Raw genomic sequence first — 14071 nt, forward strand, 5'->3', positions numbered from 1 at the left:
GAAAATAAAACAATTTTGAGATATATGTTACCTTTAGCTAAGCATTTTTTAAGCATGAAGGTTTAGTTGGTAGTATTGCTCAAGATACATAAAGGATTATGAGCTTTTTACTGTTTGCAGTTTAAATGAAATAATGTGAAATGAGAAATCTAATTTAACTGGGGGAGGGGGGGCAAAGGGAATGAAAACTCTACCTGTGCATAAACCCCAAACAAATGTCATTAATATTTGCAAAGGACAATTATAAGACTAATGTGGAATTTACTATGGTAYGTACTATTTATTTGCATTTTCACTTAAGTATATTGTGGCTTATTACAAAAACTGTGCTCTGCCCACTTTAATCTGTATTTAAATCTTGACATCCTTTAAAAGCTTAATAATGCAAGGTTTCTTTGTTACAGCATACAGATTTAATCTGTTATGACTGCTAGTTTGATTAGCCCTTTGGAGAAGTTTTGAAAACAAATTGGAAAAAAAGCTTGAGGAGAAAAAGCAAGTGGGATTCAAGCTATAAGTAAAAAATGGCACTGTTTCTTTGCAATTGTACAATTTGAAGTTGCAGAAAGCAAACTGCAATATGTTAAATGTTTTGGTGACAGACTGATTTTGTGAACTGTCGTCCTTTGGTGGTCTAAAACAAAGCGTGAGGTAATTTGGAGAGGCTCTTAATAGCTAAGAAATCCTTATGTTATGAAATTAAAACCTTTGACAAAGGTTACATTCTTGCACCTGCTACATTTTTTCTGAAACGATTAAATCTGTGTGTTGCTTAATTAAGACTGCACTGATCCCTGGTTCTGTAAAATGTATGAATCATATATTTTTGAAAGGAATTCAAGCAATTTTGAATTTCTTCAAGTAAGTAAAGCTTTTGACCTAAAATTAATTAATAGCTAAGTGTTTCATGGCAGGTGCAACAGTATATTAATATGCATTTTTTGAAGACAGTCTTGATAATACCTTAAAGCTTATTATATATGCTCATTCCTAAATATTTTGAGTGTTTTCAAGAACAGAGACTTTGTCCTTTTATAATGATGTTTTTAAGATCTTAATTCTTGCATACATTTTGATACTTTAGAATGCAGGTATAAATGATGTCTAATCTCCAGCTTCTATTGTAACAATGAAATTCATAATATATTTTCTGCATGAAGTAGAAATAACTTGCCACTAGTTAATTTTAGCTTTGCTTAAAAAAATGCAGAAATAGTCTCTCTCAAGTTATTTTCTACTTGGACTGAATACATTCTGATGACTTCAAAGATTCTTTTATTCAAAAGGAATAGTTCTGCAGAATGCAAACACGCTTTCTTGAAACTCTTGCTGCAAATTATTAAATTAACATTCTTTTTTTTAGATATTCACGGAAAGTCTWTTATGCTCAAGCAGTATAGATAATATCCACTTGGCTGGACAAATGATGCATTGCAGTATTTGGTCAGTGGATCCCCTAATTGCCTCCAAAGGGAAGCCACAGTATAGAGTCAGCTATGAGAAAAGTATTGAACTAGTTTTGGCGGCTGGCAGAGAATATTTCAATTCCTCAACCAGTTTGACTGATAGCTGCATGGATTTGGCCAGGTATTTTCACAATTAACATATACATAAATACATATTGCTTTTTTAATTGCAATTTGAAATTTGCTTTTGTTGTAAGAGATGGTGAATCTTACATAACTTGTTTCTCTTTTGTAAAATAATGTAGTAAATGGAAACAATATCCTTTGCTACTGCTGTCACTCGTTGCTGGAATGATCTGTTACAGATTCAGATTGAAGAAAAGTACAAATCTTTCTCTGGGCATAAGGATTTCTTATGTGTGTGCCATTTGAACCTTCTCCATGTTCTGGCACTGAACTGTAATTGTTGCCCTCGGTTGCTAACGCAAATAGAAAATAGTGTGTTGATTATTTTTTCTTAAATTGGTCTTCAGATTGTTATTTCATTTGAGGTCATCTTCCTTTGTTATGTTAAGAAATAAGCCAAATCATTCTTCAGAAARAGATTCCGGCATAGAGCAGCTTTGTAGAGTTTACAATGCATGGAGGTTTACATGTAGAGGTTGCAGTGTGGGTGATCATTCTTGGGTAAGTTTAAATATAGAAGTATTCTCTTTCACAAGGCAGGTGCAGATAGGTAAAATATCCCCTATGTAGAAGAATAATTCCTTGGCTTATCCTGAATATTGAAAATAAAAGTAGTGTGTTAATATTTCCAGCCTTTCTCTTTTTTTCTAAGAATATGCTGTTGCATTCATTGTTTATTATGCATTAATCCAAATGAATCTTCCATTTGCCTTAAGGCACTTAAAAACAAGCCCCAAAAGAAAAAAAAATCTTCTGTCTCATCTCCAAGAAAAGACATCCCTTTGAAATTCTTCACTTACTTGAATATGAGTACATTAAGTACAAGAAAGAGATTAATTTATGTTAGCCTGTAGTAGTGTGTACTGCAATGTGTACTGTTTTTTTTTTTTTTTTTTTTTTTTTGTTTTTTTTTTTTTTTTTTGATCTTCTGGAAACCAACCAATGTCCGAATGAAATAGAGGAAATAGTATAGTCAAACTATTTGTAATTAATTACCCCTTTTCAAATTAAGAAGTTCTCTTCTAGTAGAACACTGTTATTACAAAGCATTATGGACAGATAAATCGTCTGTTTCCTGATAAGATTAACAAATTTTTTTTGCTTACAAGAAAAGACTTGGATAGGTGTATGTGTCATTATTAACTTAGCTAAAATGAGATTATGAAAGTGACTGAAAATATTTTTTAATTAATTATTTTTATATTTCTCTAGCCTGTAGCACCTTTCATTCTTTCCCCTCTTCCCTCCTTTCCCCCACCTCTTCCTGCAACACATTTCTTTTGGGGATGAGTTTTTTGATATGTAAAGGCATTGCCTTTTATCAAAATTGAAAGACCTTTATGTCTTTTAACATATTAAGATATTATATGAAAAATTATTTCTTTTTGAAAGGATTTTATTTTGTGTTGTATCAGTTTTATTTTCATTTGTTGAATATAGTTAATGAAATTGGAAACTTTATTTCATTAAATCTGCTGCAACTCTAATTTCAGAGGAGTTGGACAGCATTCTTACTACAACCCAATGAAAAATATTATTGCTATCCAAGAATAGAATTTGGTTAAAATGCTTAACCAGCTAACAGAATTATATGGTAAACCACCTATAATTTATGCTGCAGTATCAGTTAAGTATTTTGACAGTTGGTAAGTGCAGTAAAGTACTGTTTTTCACTCATGAAGGATATGATTTCTTTTTTCTAGAAATATATATATATATATTCTTTTAAACTAAAATTTATTTCTTCCTGCTTAGGTGCTGTCTACAACTTATTGTTGACTGTCCACGTGCTGTTCAGGAGGAACTAGATCTCATTCGTGCTCTTGGTTACCTTGAAGAATTTGGTGTGAAAATATTACCATTACAGGGTACTTTGTATTTTTGTTTTTATGCATATGATTCAAGTAATCATGTTAAGTATGCTTGGCAAAATTTACTGTTTAAAAACTGTAGATAAATAATTCAGTCCAACCAAATACATACTTCTGTTCCATAATACTGTCAATAGTATGTTGCACAAGTAAACTAAGGGTCCATCTCCCCCATCCTCTACTTTTCCTTCCAAGCACGTGACAGACGCAGACCTTATGATGATTTCAGTATCTTAAGATATTTTTCAGGTGGTGTGAGATAGGAAAGATATCTGCAAATAGAGTCTGTTTTAGACTTATTTTAGCAGTACTTTTTAGCAGATAAACAACTGTGTATCTGAAGCTCCTGGTGACTTCATTAGAAACAGTTTGAGCTCACCTTTAGTTTATGAAACAATCCACAGTTATTCATATGCTTATGAGCTTTAAAACTGCACGGAATAGAGTTATTTTATATGTAGGTAGTTTTCATGTCTCCATTGGGGCGTTTCATTTTTAAATGTATTCCTATGAAACAAAATGTTAATAGAAGCACACATTTGTGATATATATCTTATGGAGATTTACTTTTACTTAAAACTGTTTTGTAACTCAGATTCCAACAGTGTGTAAAGTTGTTGGGAAAAGATTTGAAGGAAGGAGTGGTTATAGACATGGAGTTAAAAGGGATAGAAGTATAAAATGAAATATGATTTATTAATAATAGGTGTACCAGACTAAAAGGTTTTCTTTTTTTCTTTAAACAAGAAAAACAATTTTCTAAGTGAAAGAAATACAACAGACTTTCTCTACATAGCTTTCTGTAAAGCAAATGTACAGTATTTTTATGTGGGCAACTATGTGAAACTGCATGAACATTTGGTATTATTGAAAGCACTCCAAGAGTACTGCCTGAAAGGAGTGCTGAAGCAAAATGGAAGGGAGAAGCATCATGCTAAAAGGTGGTCACTTACAGAGACTTGAGACTTGAGGACCATACTTTCATAGTTCTAAGCGTTAATGGCATTGGAATAAATATTAAGTGAGAGCTAATGGAATTTGCTGATGACAGGATTTAACTTCTTGCTCTGTGCAGAGAACTGTTGTTTTTGTTTTTAAGGAAAGCATTTGGAGATCTCTGGAAAATGAAGTGGGTGTCGTTTGATTCTGTTGTTACTCTATTTTATTCACTTTTTGTTCTCTTCTTTTGCAAGACTTCCTTTGAAGTGAGGTGCTGCTTCATGCTTTATATACAGGAAGCCTTCAGTTTCTAGATTGAGAATAAGTTTAGTTCCTAGATCTTGCAGTACTATGCAGTTGTCTTCTAGAGAAAAGCACTTTAGTCAGTTTGTTCAGCTGGCAAAAAAGACCTGTAATTTTTTTTGTATGTTTTCTTCACCTTTCTCACTGTGCACGTGAAGGAAGAGGAGGGGAAAAAAGTATTAATGTAAAGTTAAAAAAAATCTTTAATATCAGTGAAACTGTGTTTCATCCATGGTATTATTTCATCTTACTTTTAGTTATGTTTAGATGCTTTGACGAATCATGGTTGTATAGTCAGTGAATGAAAACATTTTCTACTGTATGCAAATGTGTGTACATGGTAGAATATTAAAAATAGAACTAAGCCTTTAACCTTTCTTGCTCCTCCATTTATCATTCTCTTAATCTAATTTGATTTCTATAATTTGTTAATGGAGTTTCCATTAAAGGAGTGTTTATTTGCTTCCCTCTTCACTCTTTTTTTCTAATTATTATTTGTAGGCCTAATATCTTATGGTTTAGACACAATGTATTAATATGGAGTACTGTCCGTTCTCTCCCTTCCTTATGCAGAAACTAATTCTTTAAAAAATTGAATTTGAAAACCTGAAACAAAAATTATTTTTTATTTAAAACTGTGTCCATCTTATTTTACCATTTCTGACCTGATTTGCTAGTGATTGAGGCTGGATATATTACGTAGTATTCTATTCATAGATACAGTTGAAGATATGCATGCAAGTAATTGTGAGCTTTTTTATTATTTTAGATGATATTTGCATTCTTATACTCACAGSCACTGCTTCTGTGTGTACAATATCTAAAAAATATGGCTGGAAGTTTCATGTCTCTAACACCTACTCTTCTTTCAACAGTGCGTTTATGTTCAGATCGACTTAGCCTCATCAAGGACTGTCTTACTCAGTCATCAACAAACTACAAGCAGTCTGCTAAGCTCCTGGGACTTGCAAATTTATTGAGGGTTGCAGGTAAACTGTTATAAAATACTAGATTGCAATGCAACATATATTTGTGTTATGCTCTAGGACATTTGAGTTGATCATTAGAATGTCTGTTCAAGGACGTCACTAAAAAGTTCTGTGGAAGAGCAGTCATCAGGGAGAAATGAAATTTTACAAGAATGAAATATTTTACCTGTAAAAGAGCTGATCTAGAAGTCAGCTTTCTAACCTTCTTTATTACATAAAATAAGAACAGCCTTATCTAATTTGGATTTTGAACAAAAGCTCATTTCAGATTTGAGTTATGGATGAGAATATTTTATGTGTTACAGTCAATTGGTAGTACTGAAATTGCAGTAGATCTTTTGCCTCTGTCAAATAAGATAGTTGATTTAATAACAGCTCTCTAGGTTAGGAGAAAAAAGTCAAATGTGATACATAAATTTCAGTTGTTAGACAGACTTTTATCTATGCTTGGTGCATCTCTTTTGTGTGCTAAAAAGAATGTGTTGGAAAGCTTGAATGTTCATTTGAGGAGCTGAACATCTTGAAGGACTGAATCTTTAGTAAAATAGTTATTTTGTACTGAATTGCTACTTTTGTAGAGAAAATAAGAGAACTCAACTTTGTTTTCAGAGTTACTGAACTGAACTCAATCTTTGATATTGCTTCTAGGTTGTTCAAGCATTAGCAGCTCTTTTGAAGGTAGAGGATAAAGCTGAGTATATGAATGCTGATAGTTTTGTTTTTCGTAAGGATGGAAGTGGAGAGCAGAGGGGCCTCACCTGGATTTATCATTCATTGAAGGGCTTGTTGAGGGAAGGGTTTTACATTGTTTTGCTTCCTTTTTTAGGAAGAAAAAAAAAAWTCCTGTTTCCCCATTTGTGCTATATTCTCGTTCCAGTCGTGCTTTTTTAATCTTTAGAACACCACCAGTGGACCCTTGGAAGGGGAAGAGGAGAGGAAGGGAATACTCTCAGATGTGTTGTGACCAGTATATATTTTAGATTGCTTGTCTAAAGTTTCCTTTAGATCTTTTGATTTTTTTAAAAATAGCCCGTCAATATCACTACAAATATTATCCTGCAAATTTTTATCACTTAACCAAATAGAAATTCATATTTCATGAAGTGTGATATATAAAATAAATACATTCCCRAATTGTCATTGACACATGCCTGGCTAACTCTTTCTCTCTTTTGTAAGCTTTTAAATCTTTAATATTAATCTCTTATGCTTTTAGGAAGCCGTAAAAGGGCAGTTATTGCATGGTAGTTTATACAGAAGGAAGGAACTATTTAGTGAGGTTGATTATGAACAGAGATGCAGAAATCAGTTTGACCTCCTGAGATGACTGGGTCGTAAAGAAAGTAATCATAGCAAATAACATTGTGACTCTAAAAAGCTTTATGTTCCTGTTGTGTAGCACTGCTACTTGAAAGGTGATAGAGGTGAGAGCATGCTACCATACTAGATGATTGGAGCCAGTCTACATAGTTATGTTAATGTTACATTTAGTTTCCTATTCTATAGAAAGAAAAAGAACCTAGCATGAGAGAGTCATAACTCATTATTTAAAAATTGTAGAACTAAAGAGTTATCTTCATACTGAATCAAAAGTGAAGATTGATGTACAGCAGCTTCCCCCTTTCCTCCCCCAAAATCAGATAAAAATTTTAGTATTTTTTCTTAATATGTCAGGGTTTTTTAGGCTAATGTTGCTACTTTCTCTTTTATGAATCTAGATGATCTTCTTTTTTGGTGAGAAAGAAAATCAAAATCCAAAGTACTCCTATGCAGCTTAAAAGCATAAAGTCGTGGTTCCTCTCCCCTGGTATTGTTATCCTAATGCTTTAGTCTTGCAGCAGCACCTACAGTGCCCTGGCACATACCTTTGAACATAGAACGGAGTCCTGGCTCTTATCTCCAGGGTATAAAAGATGAGAGGAAACATAAATTAGGCAGAGAATTTTAGGGAGTCTATATAGAGTTCATTGATACGGTAATAGATTGTGTGCTAGCTTTATAACCATTGTAAAACTTACTTAGACAGCATTGAAAAGGAAAGCTTTAAAGAGAGATTCAAAGGCAAATGATGAAATAACGACCTAATTTTTTCTTTTCTTGTGTGTGTGATTGGCTGTCACCTTTTAAGATGTGACTTAAGAAAGTGAATGGTTTTCAAACTAATTACATGAAAAATTGCATATTTATTCTGAGAGTATAGGGCTCTGACTTTAGAAGGTTAACCTTAGGAATWGTGGTAGTAGTGGTTCCTCTGGTAAGTATGAAATTTTTGTAGTAAAAGTGTATCTCAGTGAGCAAAAACTGCTTTGACACTTGCCATTATTTCTCTTGTCTCTTACGCTAAATAAATATATTGCTCTGTCAGTTTCCATGTTATTTTTTTCTTTTGTTACAGAATAAGATTTCTTTAAGAAAGGGAAATATAGCAGGAAAACCTTTGTACTTGACATTCTGTCCCATTGACTAGTGTTCAGAAGAGGGTCAAAAAACTCTTAATAAGTGTACAACGGAAATGACTGTCATCATTATTTACAAAAATCAAGTCAGTAAAAACAATATTTTTATTAGTAAAAAGAAAATCTGTACGGCTTCACCCTGCAGTCCTCAGTTACTGCTGTGTGTACTTTAATTGAGTGCTTGAATAGGTAGCATTGCACTGAATTTGAAGTTATATATTATTTACATAGAATAATAGTCCCTTCAAAAACAGAGAATTTGGTGGAATGCTGGCATAATCTTAACAGTAGTCTGTAAATGGAATTTCTCATCTGTGAATGAAGATTGTCTTAAAATTTAGTAGTTGGTATTAAAAAAAAAGTATTTATAAAGGGTATTTCTGTATCTCTTAACTCATAATTTGAGTTTTATTGAGTCACAATTTAATATGGTGAGGAGTTATTTTAGGACATGGTGACCATAAGGAGGATAACAAAGGTTAATATAATCCTGTAGATTAWATTTTATTGCCAAAAGGGCAGATTACACATTTGGATTAAGATTTGTAAATGAGTATATTTTATTTTAAGGTGAATATTAAAAATAAAAACTTATTTGCCAATTTAAAACAACTAGCCTTTGTTAGCTGTTTTATAATTATTGGGAAAGGATAACTTGATTTCTAACAGTTTATGATGAAAGGGCATGGTGTTATGGAGACATATTGGAATGAGTCTTGATGTTGAAAAATAATCTAGGGATTAAATGTTTTTAAGGATTTGCTTGATGGTGTAAAGATATGCTGCTGGAAGAAAGTTGTCTTTTGKCCCTAATTACTTTTCAGTACTTACACAATTACCCTGATTTATGAGCTATCTTTGCTGTGAAAGAAGTTTGTTGTCTTGTGTGCAGTACTTATCTGTGCTGGTTATGCGTTCTCAAATTTGCAGTCCCTTCTGTTCTTAGTCTACCATGTATATTTACCAGTAAACTGCTTTCTAATGCTTTATCTACTAACTGGAGGGATTATTATCAAACTTTTYCCCCCAACTTAGTTGCTGATTTTGAAAGAACTATTTTCAGATACATCTATGTATATCTCTAACAATATAAATTTTATGTAACAATTATAACAGATTTATGCTGTATTCTCTTAATRGAGCTTTTATTTTAGACAGTAGCATGGAAAGCAAGTAATAGAATTTATATTCATACTCATTGAAGATAAAACATTATTTAGGTAATGATGTATGTTCTGGGCTCTTAACTGCTGTGTGATACTTAATTAAGCTTATGTAGAGTTTACTGCCATTAATAATCACAGCCTCTCTAAAACAGACATAAAAGTGTTAACTCAATTTCACATCTAAGCAACATGAGCAAGAGAGAATGTGTTTAGCATGAGAGTCAGAAAACCTGTAGCTGATTAGGGAACTGGAGGTGTTTCAAGTCAYGTGATCCTTACTTAATCCGCACTCAGTTAAGAAAAGATGCAAAGATTTATTTTAAGTAAGAAAAGATGCAAAAWTTTATTTTAAGTAATCACTTGCTTATGAAATAGAAGAGTAAAAAAAACCCAGTCTTATATATCAGAAATTAAAAGATCTTCTCTATTATTTCTGTGTTCACAAAGCTCTAGTGAACATTGCTCCTTATTGAGACAGTTTTTGAGTTGAGCATTCTAAAAATATTTTCTATTCATTTTTCTCTTTTCTTTCAACATTCTTATAGCAATTTAGTTAATTTTAATATCCATAAGTTAATTCTAGCAAGTTTAACCTGTGCTCAGATTTTTAAGTACAAGATTTCTAATGTTTTGAAACTCACCTACCTCAGTACTGACTTTCTAATTTGATGTATATAGAAGTAACCAGACAGAAGGTCTGTGGTCTCATGAAGGTAGTTAACATGGAATTCCTGGATTCTATGTACAGTTTTTATTCTGATTGATTCTCAARTTTTTATGACCTGTTTTCACTGACGGTACTGTTCTTTCTTCTGTTTCACCCACTTATAAAATCAGCGTGCGTTTTACCTAAAATGTCTTTTTCCTTTTTATGACCTGAATTGAATTCAAACATTTTTAGAGCATTYAACTTATTCTTATTTTCTCTCTCTCAAGTAAAAAGATTTCCTATCATTTCTTAGACTCCAGGTCATTCCTAATTCAATATCTGCTTCTGTCAACTTTGTTTATGACATTTAGCCTTCAGATAGGAGAATATAGTGAGGAGGGAGGGGAAGCCTGGAGACTCTCTTAAATCTTACTGAGTAGAGTAATCCTTAGAATAGAAATACATCTCTCATGATGAAAGGAAGCAGTGGTCCTAAGGAGCTGAACAAATCACTTACTTGCACATGCACATACTCACAATTTCACAGATAACGCAAAGGAAACAAACTAATCYATCCTTTCTGGTTCTGAACTTGATTTATTTGAATCTGGATGTCAAACAGTAATATTGAAGGTTAGTATAGATTTGTGTGATAAAATAAGATTATCATTTTAACTTTTTTTCTCAGTAAACCTTTTTTGTTTTTAAAGCTTAGGTATCTGACAAAATGGCAGGGAAGCAATTTAGAATTAGAAAGCTATTTCACTTTTGTAAGAATTTATTATTAAAAATCTCTTCAAAGGAGAAGCCATGAAGCTGCAGCAGTAAATTTTTTTGTGTCTGAATGTAGGAATAAGAATGTGCTGCTAATCTGCAGTAGATGATACTTTAGTGCACTAAAATAAAAGTGACTGCACTATTCAGGCAATGAGAGCCACATGAGAAAAGGCTCTGATTGTGTGTTGCAGGGAGTTCACTAGTCATGTTGGAGTTGATAGTCCTTCTGTGGCATGGAAGTATGTATCAAGATAATGGCAGTTTAAATGAGAGAAGAATGAAGATAAGATTAAAAGTATTGCCATAGAATAGAAGGAGAAGGATCCATATATTTTATGCTTGCACTTTTGTAAAACATACAAAGGTCTGTCCTACTGCATCAAACTTAATTAGCCAAAAAAGATGAGGGTGGAGAGGGGAGTGGGAATGGACAGATTAGTCAACATATGACTGCTTAAATGCAATTACAGAAGGGGAAAAAAAAAGTTCCTTGCTCAAAGAGTTCCTCCTCTCTTCTGTCCAATCCCAGTGTTTTTAAATAATAATAAATATCTATGATTATTTTCCCTAGTTGAAATCTGGATAAAAACAATTTGATTAGTCTATTTGCCTTCTATTTGTCTGTCACTTAGACAAATCTCTCCACAGGTATTAATGGTGAGTGAGAACTACAAATGTCTTGCTTAYGAAATGCCAGTTTAAATTTAACTTTTGCAGATGGAAACACCTTTCTGTCTCTAATTGCTGTTGTCTGGATGAAAAAATTCCCAGATTCCAGCAAATAAAACATCACAAGTGATATGTTTTGCAGCATAAGGTCCTTAGCTGTAGCTAGTTCACAAGATCCTAGGGCTGTTGGTATGGGCATTGATGGTAGTAGGGTGAGAGGCCAAAGATAGAATGATAGTAAGCCAAACTATGTGGACAGATCCACATCTGTCTAACTTTTTGAAATATTTGTATTTCAGAAGTTGTAGTAATATAGTTTCATAAACCAGTGCCCTTTTCAAATGACTACATCAGCAGTGACTCCTTAAAATTTAGTTTTAATAATGGAGAGGGAAGGACATTGTCAAGAAGTATACATTTAAAAATCCCCCCTTTTTTTTATTATTAGTTTCTTGCTCTCCTTCCCTCCTAAATTAAAGTAAATAGCATGGGCTTATTTTTCCTGTGTATGTTTAATCACCTTTCCAAAGAGTGCATGGGCATAATCAAACTTTTGAGCATAAGGCTGGACCAGCTGGCTTAATGATTCTTTGATTCTGTTGTGTTCATTCTTAATTGGAAAATGATAAGAGATAAGTTTCTGGTAAAGCTTTGAAAAGGAAGAGAATTGTCCATAATAAATATTCATAATCTCCTTACTTTCTGGAGAAAGATAAAATGTGGAGAAATATTACAAGGGTGCTTACATGTGCTTTACCCCAAAGACAATCTGCACAACTATAATAATAATAAAAAAAAACTGTTATACATGTATTTCAAGGTCTTTTGTTGTTGTTTATAAAATCTTATAAATTCTTCAGTGGGCATGTGTATGGTTGGTGGAGTTTTTTGTTTGCTTGCTTGCTTTGTTCCCCACACTGTATGATCTGTTCTTGCCTAGTGAGACACARTTTAACACACTGTGGCTCCTGAAGACTTCAACAAAAAATGTTATACTTCAGGCTTCTTGAAAGGTTGGTAGAGAGCATATTAAATCAGAAGCAGCAATGCAGATGTTAAGAGCTCTTTGTCTCTTTAAATTATTTTAAGTATGCTCACAGTAAAGTGATTGAATAGAAAAAAAAATAGTGATGAGTAAAAAAAACCTGTTATATCTCCTGCACAGTCAGAAATTGTACTGAGTCATCTGGCATTAGGAAATATTCTGATAAGATTTTTCATCTGCAGATACTGGTCTCTTAAAATGCAGATCAGGACATTTTTTACAGAGATTCTTGATGCAACTTTAATCAGAAGAGTTTTATTATATCTGAAGTGTGCTGTTTGTTTGTTTTGTTTTTTAGTTTTATTTTATTTTTTTTACTTTATAGTCGGGCAAAGAGGCGCCATGCAGAAGATCTAGTGATCAAGGTGCATGTTTGATGTGAAACTCTTGATTCTACTCTCTGAATTTAGTGGAGTAGTTAATAGCTGTCTTCCACTTCTCGTGAATCACTTGGCTCCATGAAGTGGTTATTTAAATTGAAGGCTTTGTATACTGTAACAAAACATAAATTTTCAAATTCTTTTTCCATTACAGTTCACAGAAGATGTAATTATTTTTGTCAGTATTTGGATTTATATGTCTTTTAACTTTAATACCAGTTTTGATCTATTTCCATCATGGCCATCACATGAGTGACTGTTTTTCAAATTCTTTTTTTAACCTAGACATAATATACTATGCAGATTCTTTAGCTAGCTATGAAGCCAATGCTTTTAAAAAGGTAGCTTTTTATTGTTTCCTTCATGAAAAAAATAGGTAATTGTATTTCTACAATGTGAGTCTTTTCATGGTGTGGCATAGTTTTATGAAATACAGTAGTGAACTTAAATTTAGTATTACTTCCTAATACCTAATAAAAATGTTCAATTTTTCTTACAGGAGATGACCAAATGGAAAGAAAAGGTCAAGTTTTAATCCTGTTAGCAGAACAAGCTCTCAGTTTCCAGGACTACAAAGCAGCTAGCATGCACTGCCAAGAGCTCATGGCTGCAGGTGAAGTAAATAAATGGGGCTGGTGTGATAGTGGTGGAAATCTGATGAGTCTGCTGAGATTCTGCTGGCTGTAAAATATGGAATTGTCCAATCTACAGTAACAATAGAAAGTCAGCGTATGAACTATGCAAGACAAATGGTATGAAATATGACAGTTCCTGTGTAAGTCCTAAAATAAAAAATGTATAAGCCTTGGTGCCTTCTGGAAGAATGTTCTCCTCTGTAAGTCAGTTTAGTTCCCTGAGAACTCTCAACAGAAATTGCACATTGCAATTCAGATGATCCTTTGTTTTTCATGGCAGAAGTTCATAAATCTGTCCCACCAGGGATTTAATTCTTAGCTATCTCATCAATGCTTTTTTCATGTAAATTACTCAGTAAGGTGGAAAAAGGAAATGGAGGAAATATTTAATTTGTCTTACTGTTTAAATCCTTAATTTGCTATGTTCTAATATCACTTTTTTGTTGATGAATGTTCATGTGAAACACCATTGAGATTAAACATCTATGTTGGTGCACACTTACTCATTATACTATTTCTTATAGCTGATATTCTCTATAAAACTATGGAAACTATGGAACTAAACTAAATAACCTACTTAAACTGTGTTCTAACTTGAAA

General features: G+C 32.8%; 1 protein-coding gene across 1 annotated transcript in view; it reads left to right on the forward strand.

Annotated features, from left to right (window-relative positions):
- The window catches only part of NBAS (NBAS subunit of NRZ tethering complex), a 173755-nt gene that overhangs the window by 52719 nt on the left and 106965 nt on the right, over nucleotides 1–14071 (forward strand). Inside the window, exons 30-33 of the mRNA XM_085299977.1 lie at nucleotides 1364–1587; nucleotides 3348–3460; nucleotides 5581–5694; nucleotides 13336–13449. Of these exons, the coding sequence (XP_085156103.1) occupies nucleotides 1364–1587; nucleotides 3348–3460; nucleotides 5581–5694; nucleotides 13336–13449 (565 nt within the window). The remainder of the gene's footprint in view (nucleotides 1–1363; nucleotides 1588–3347; nucleotides 3461–5580; nucleotides 5695–13335; nucleotides 13450–14071) is intronic.

Source organism: Rhea americana, unplaced genomic scaffold (genome assembly GCF_003343005.1).
Source record: "Rhea americana isolate MKP2758 unplaced genomic scaffold, rheAme1 scaffold_159, whole genome shotgun sequence".
Taxonomy (NCBI): Eukaryota; Metazoa; Chordata; class Aves; order Rheiformes; family Rheidae; genus Rhea; species Rhea americana.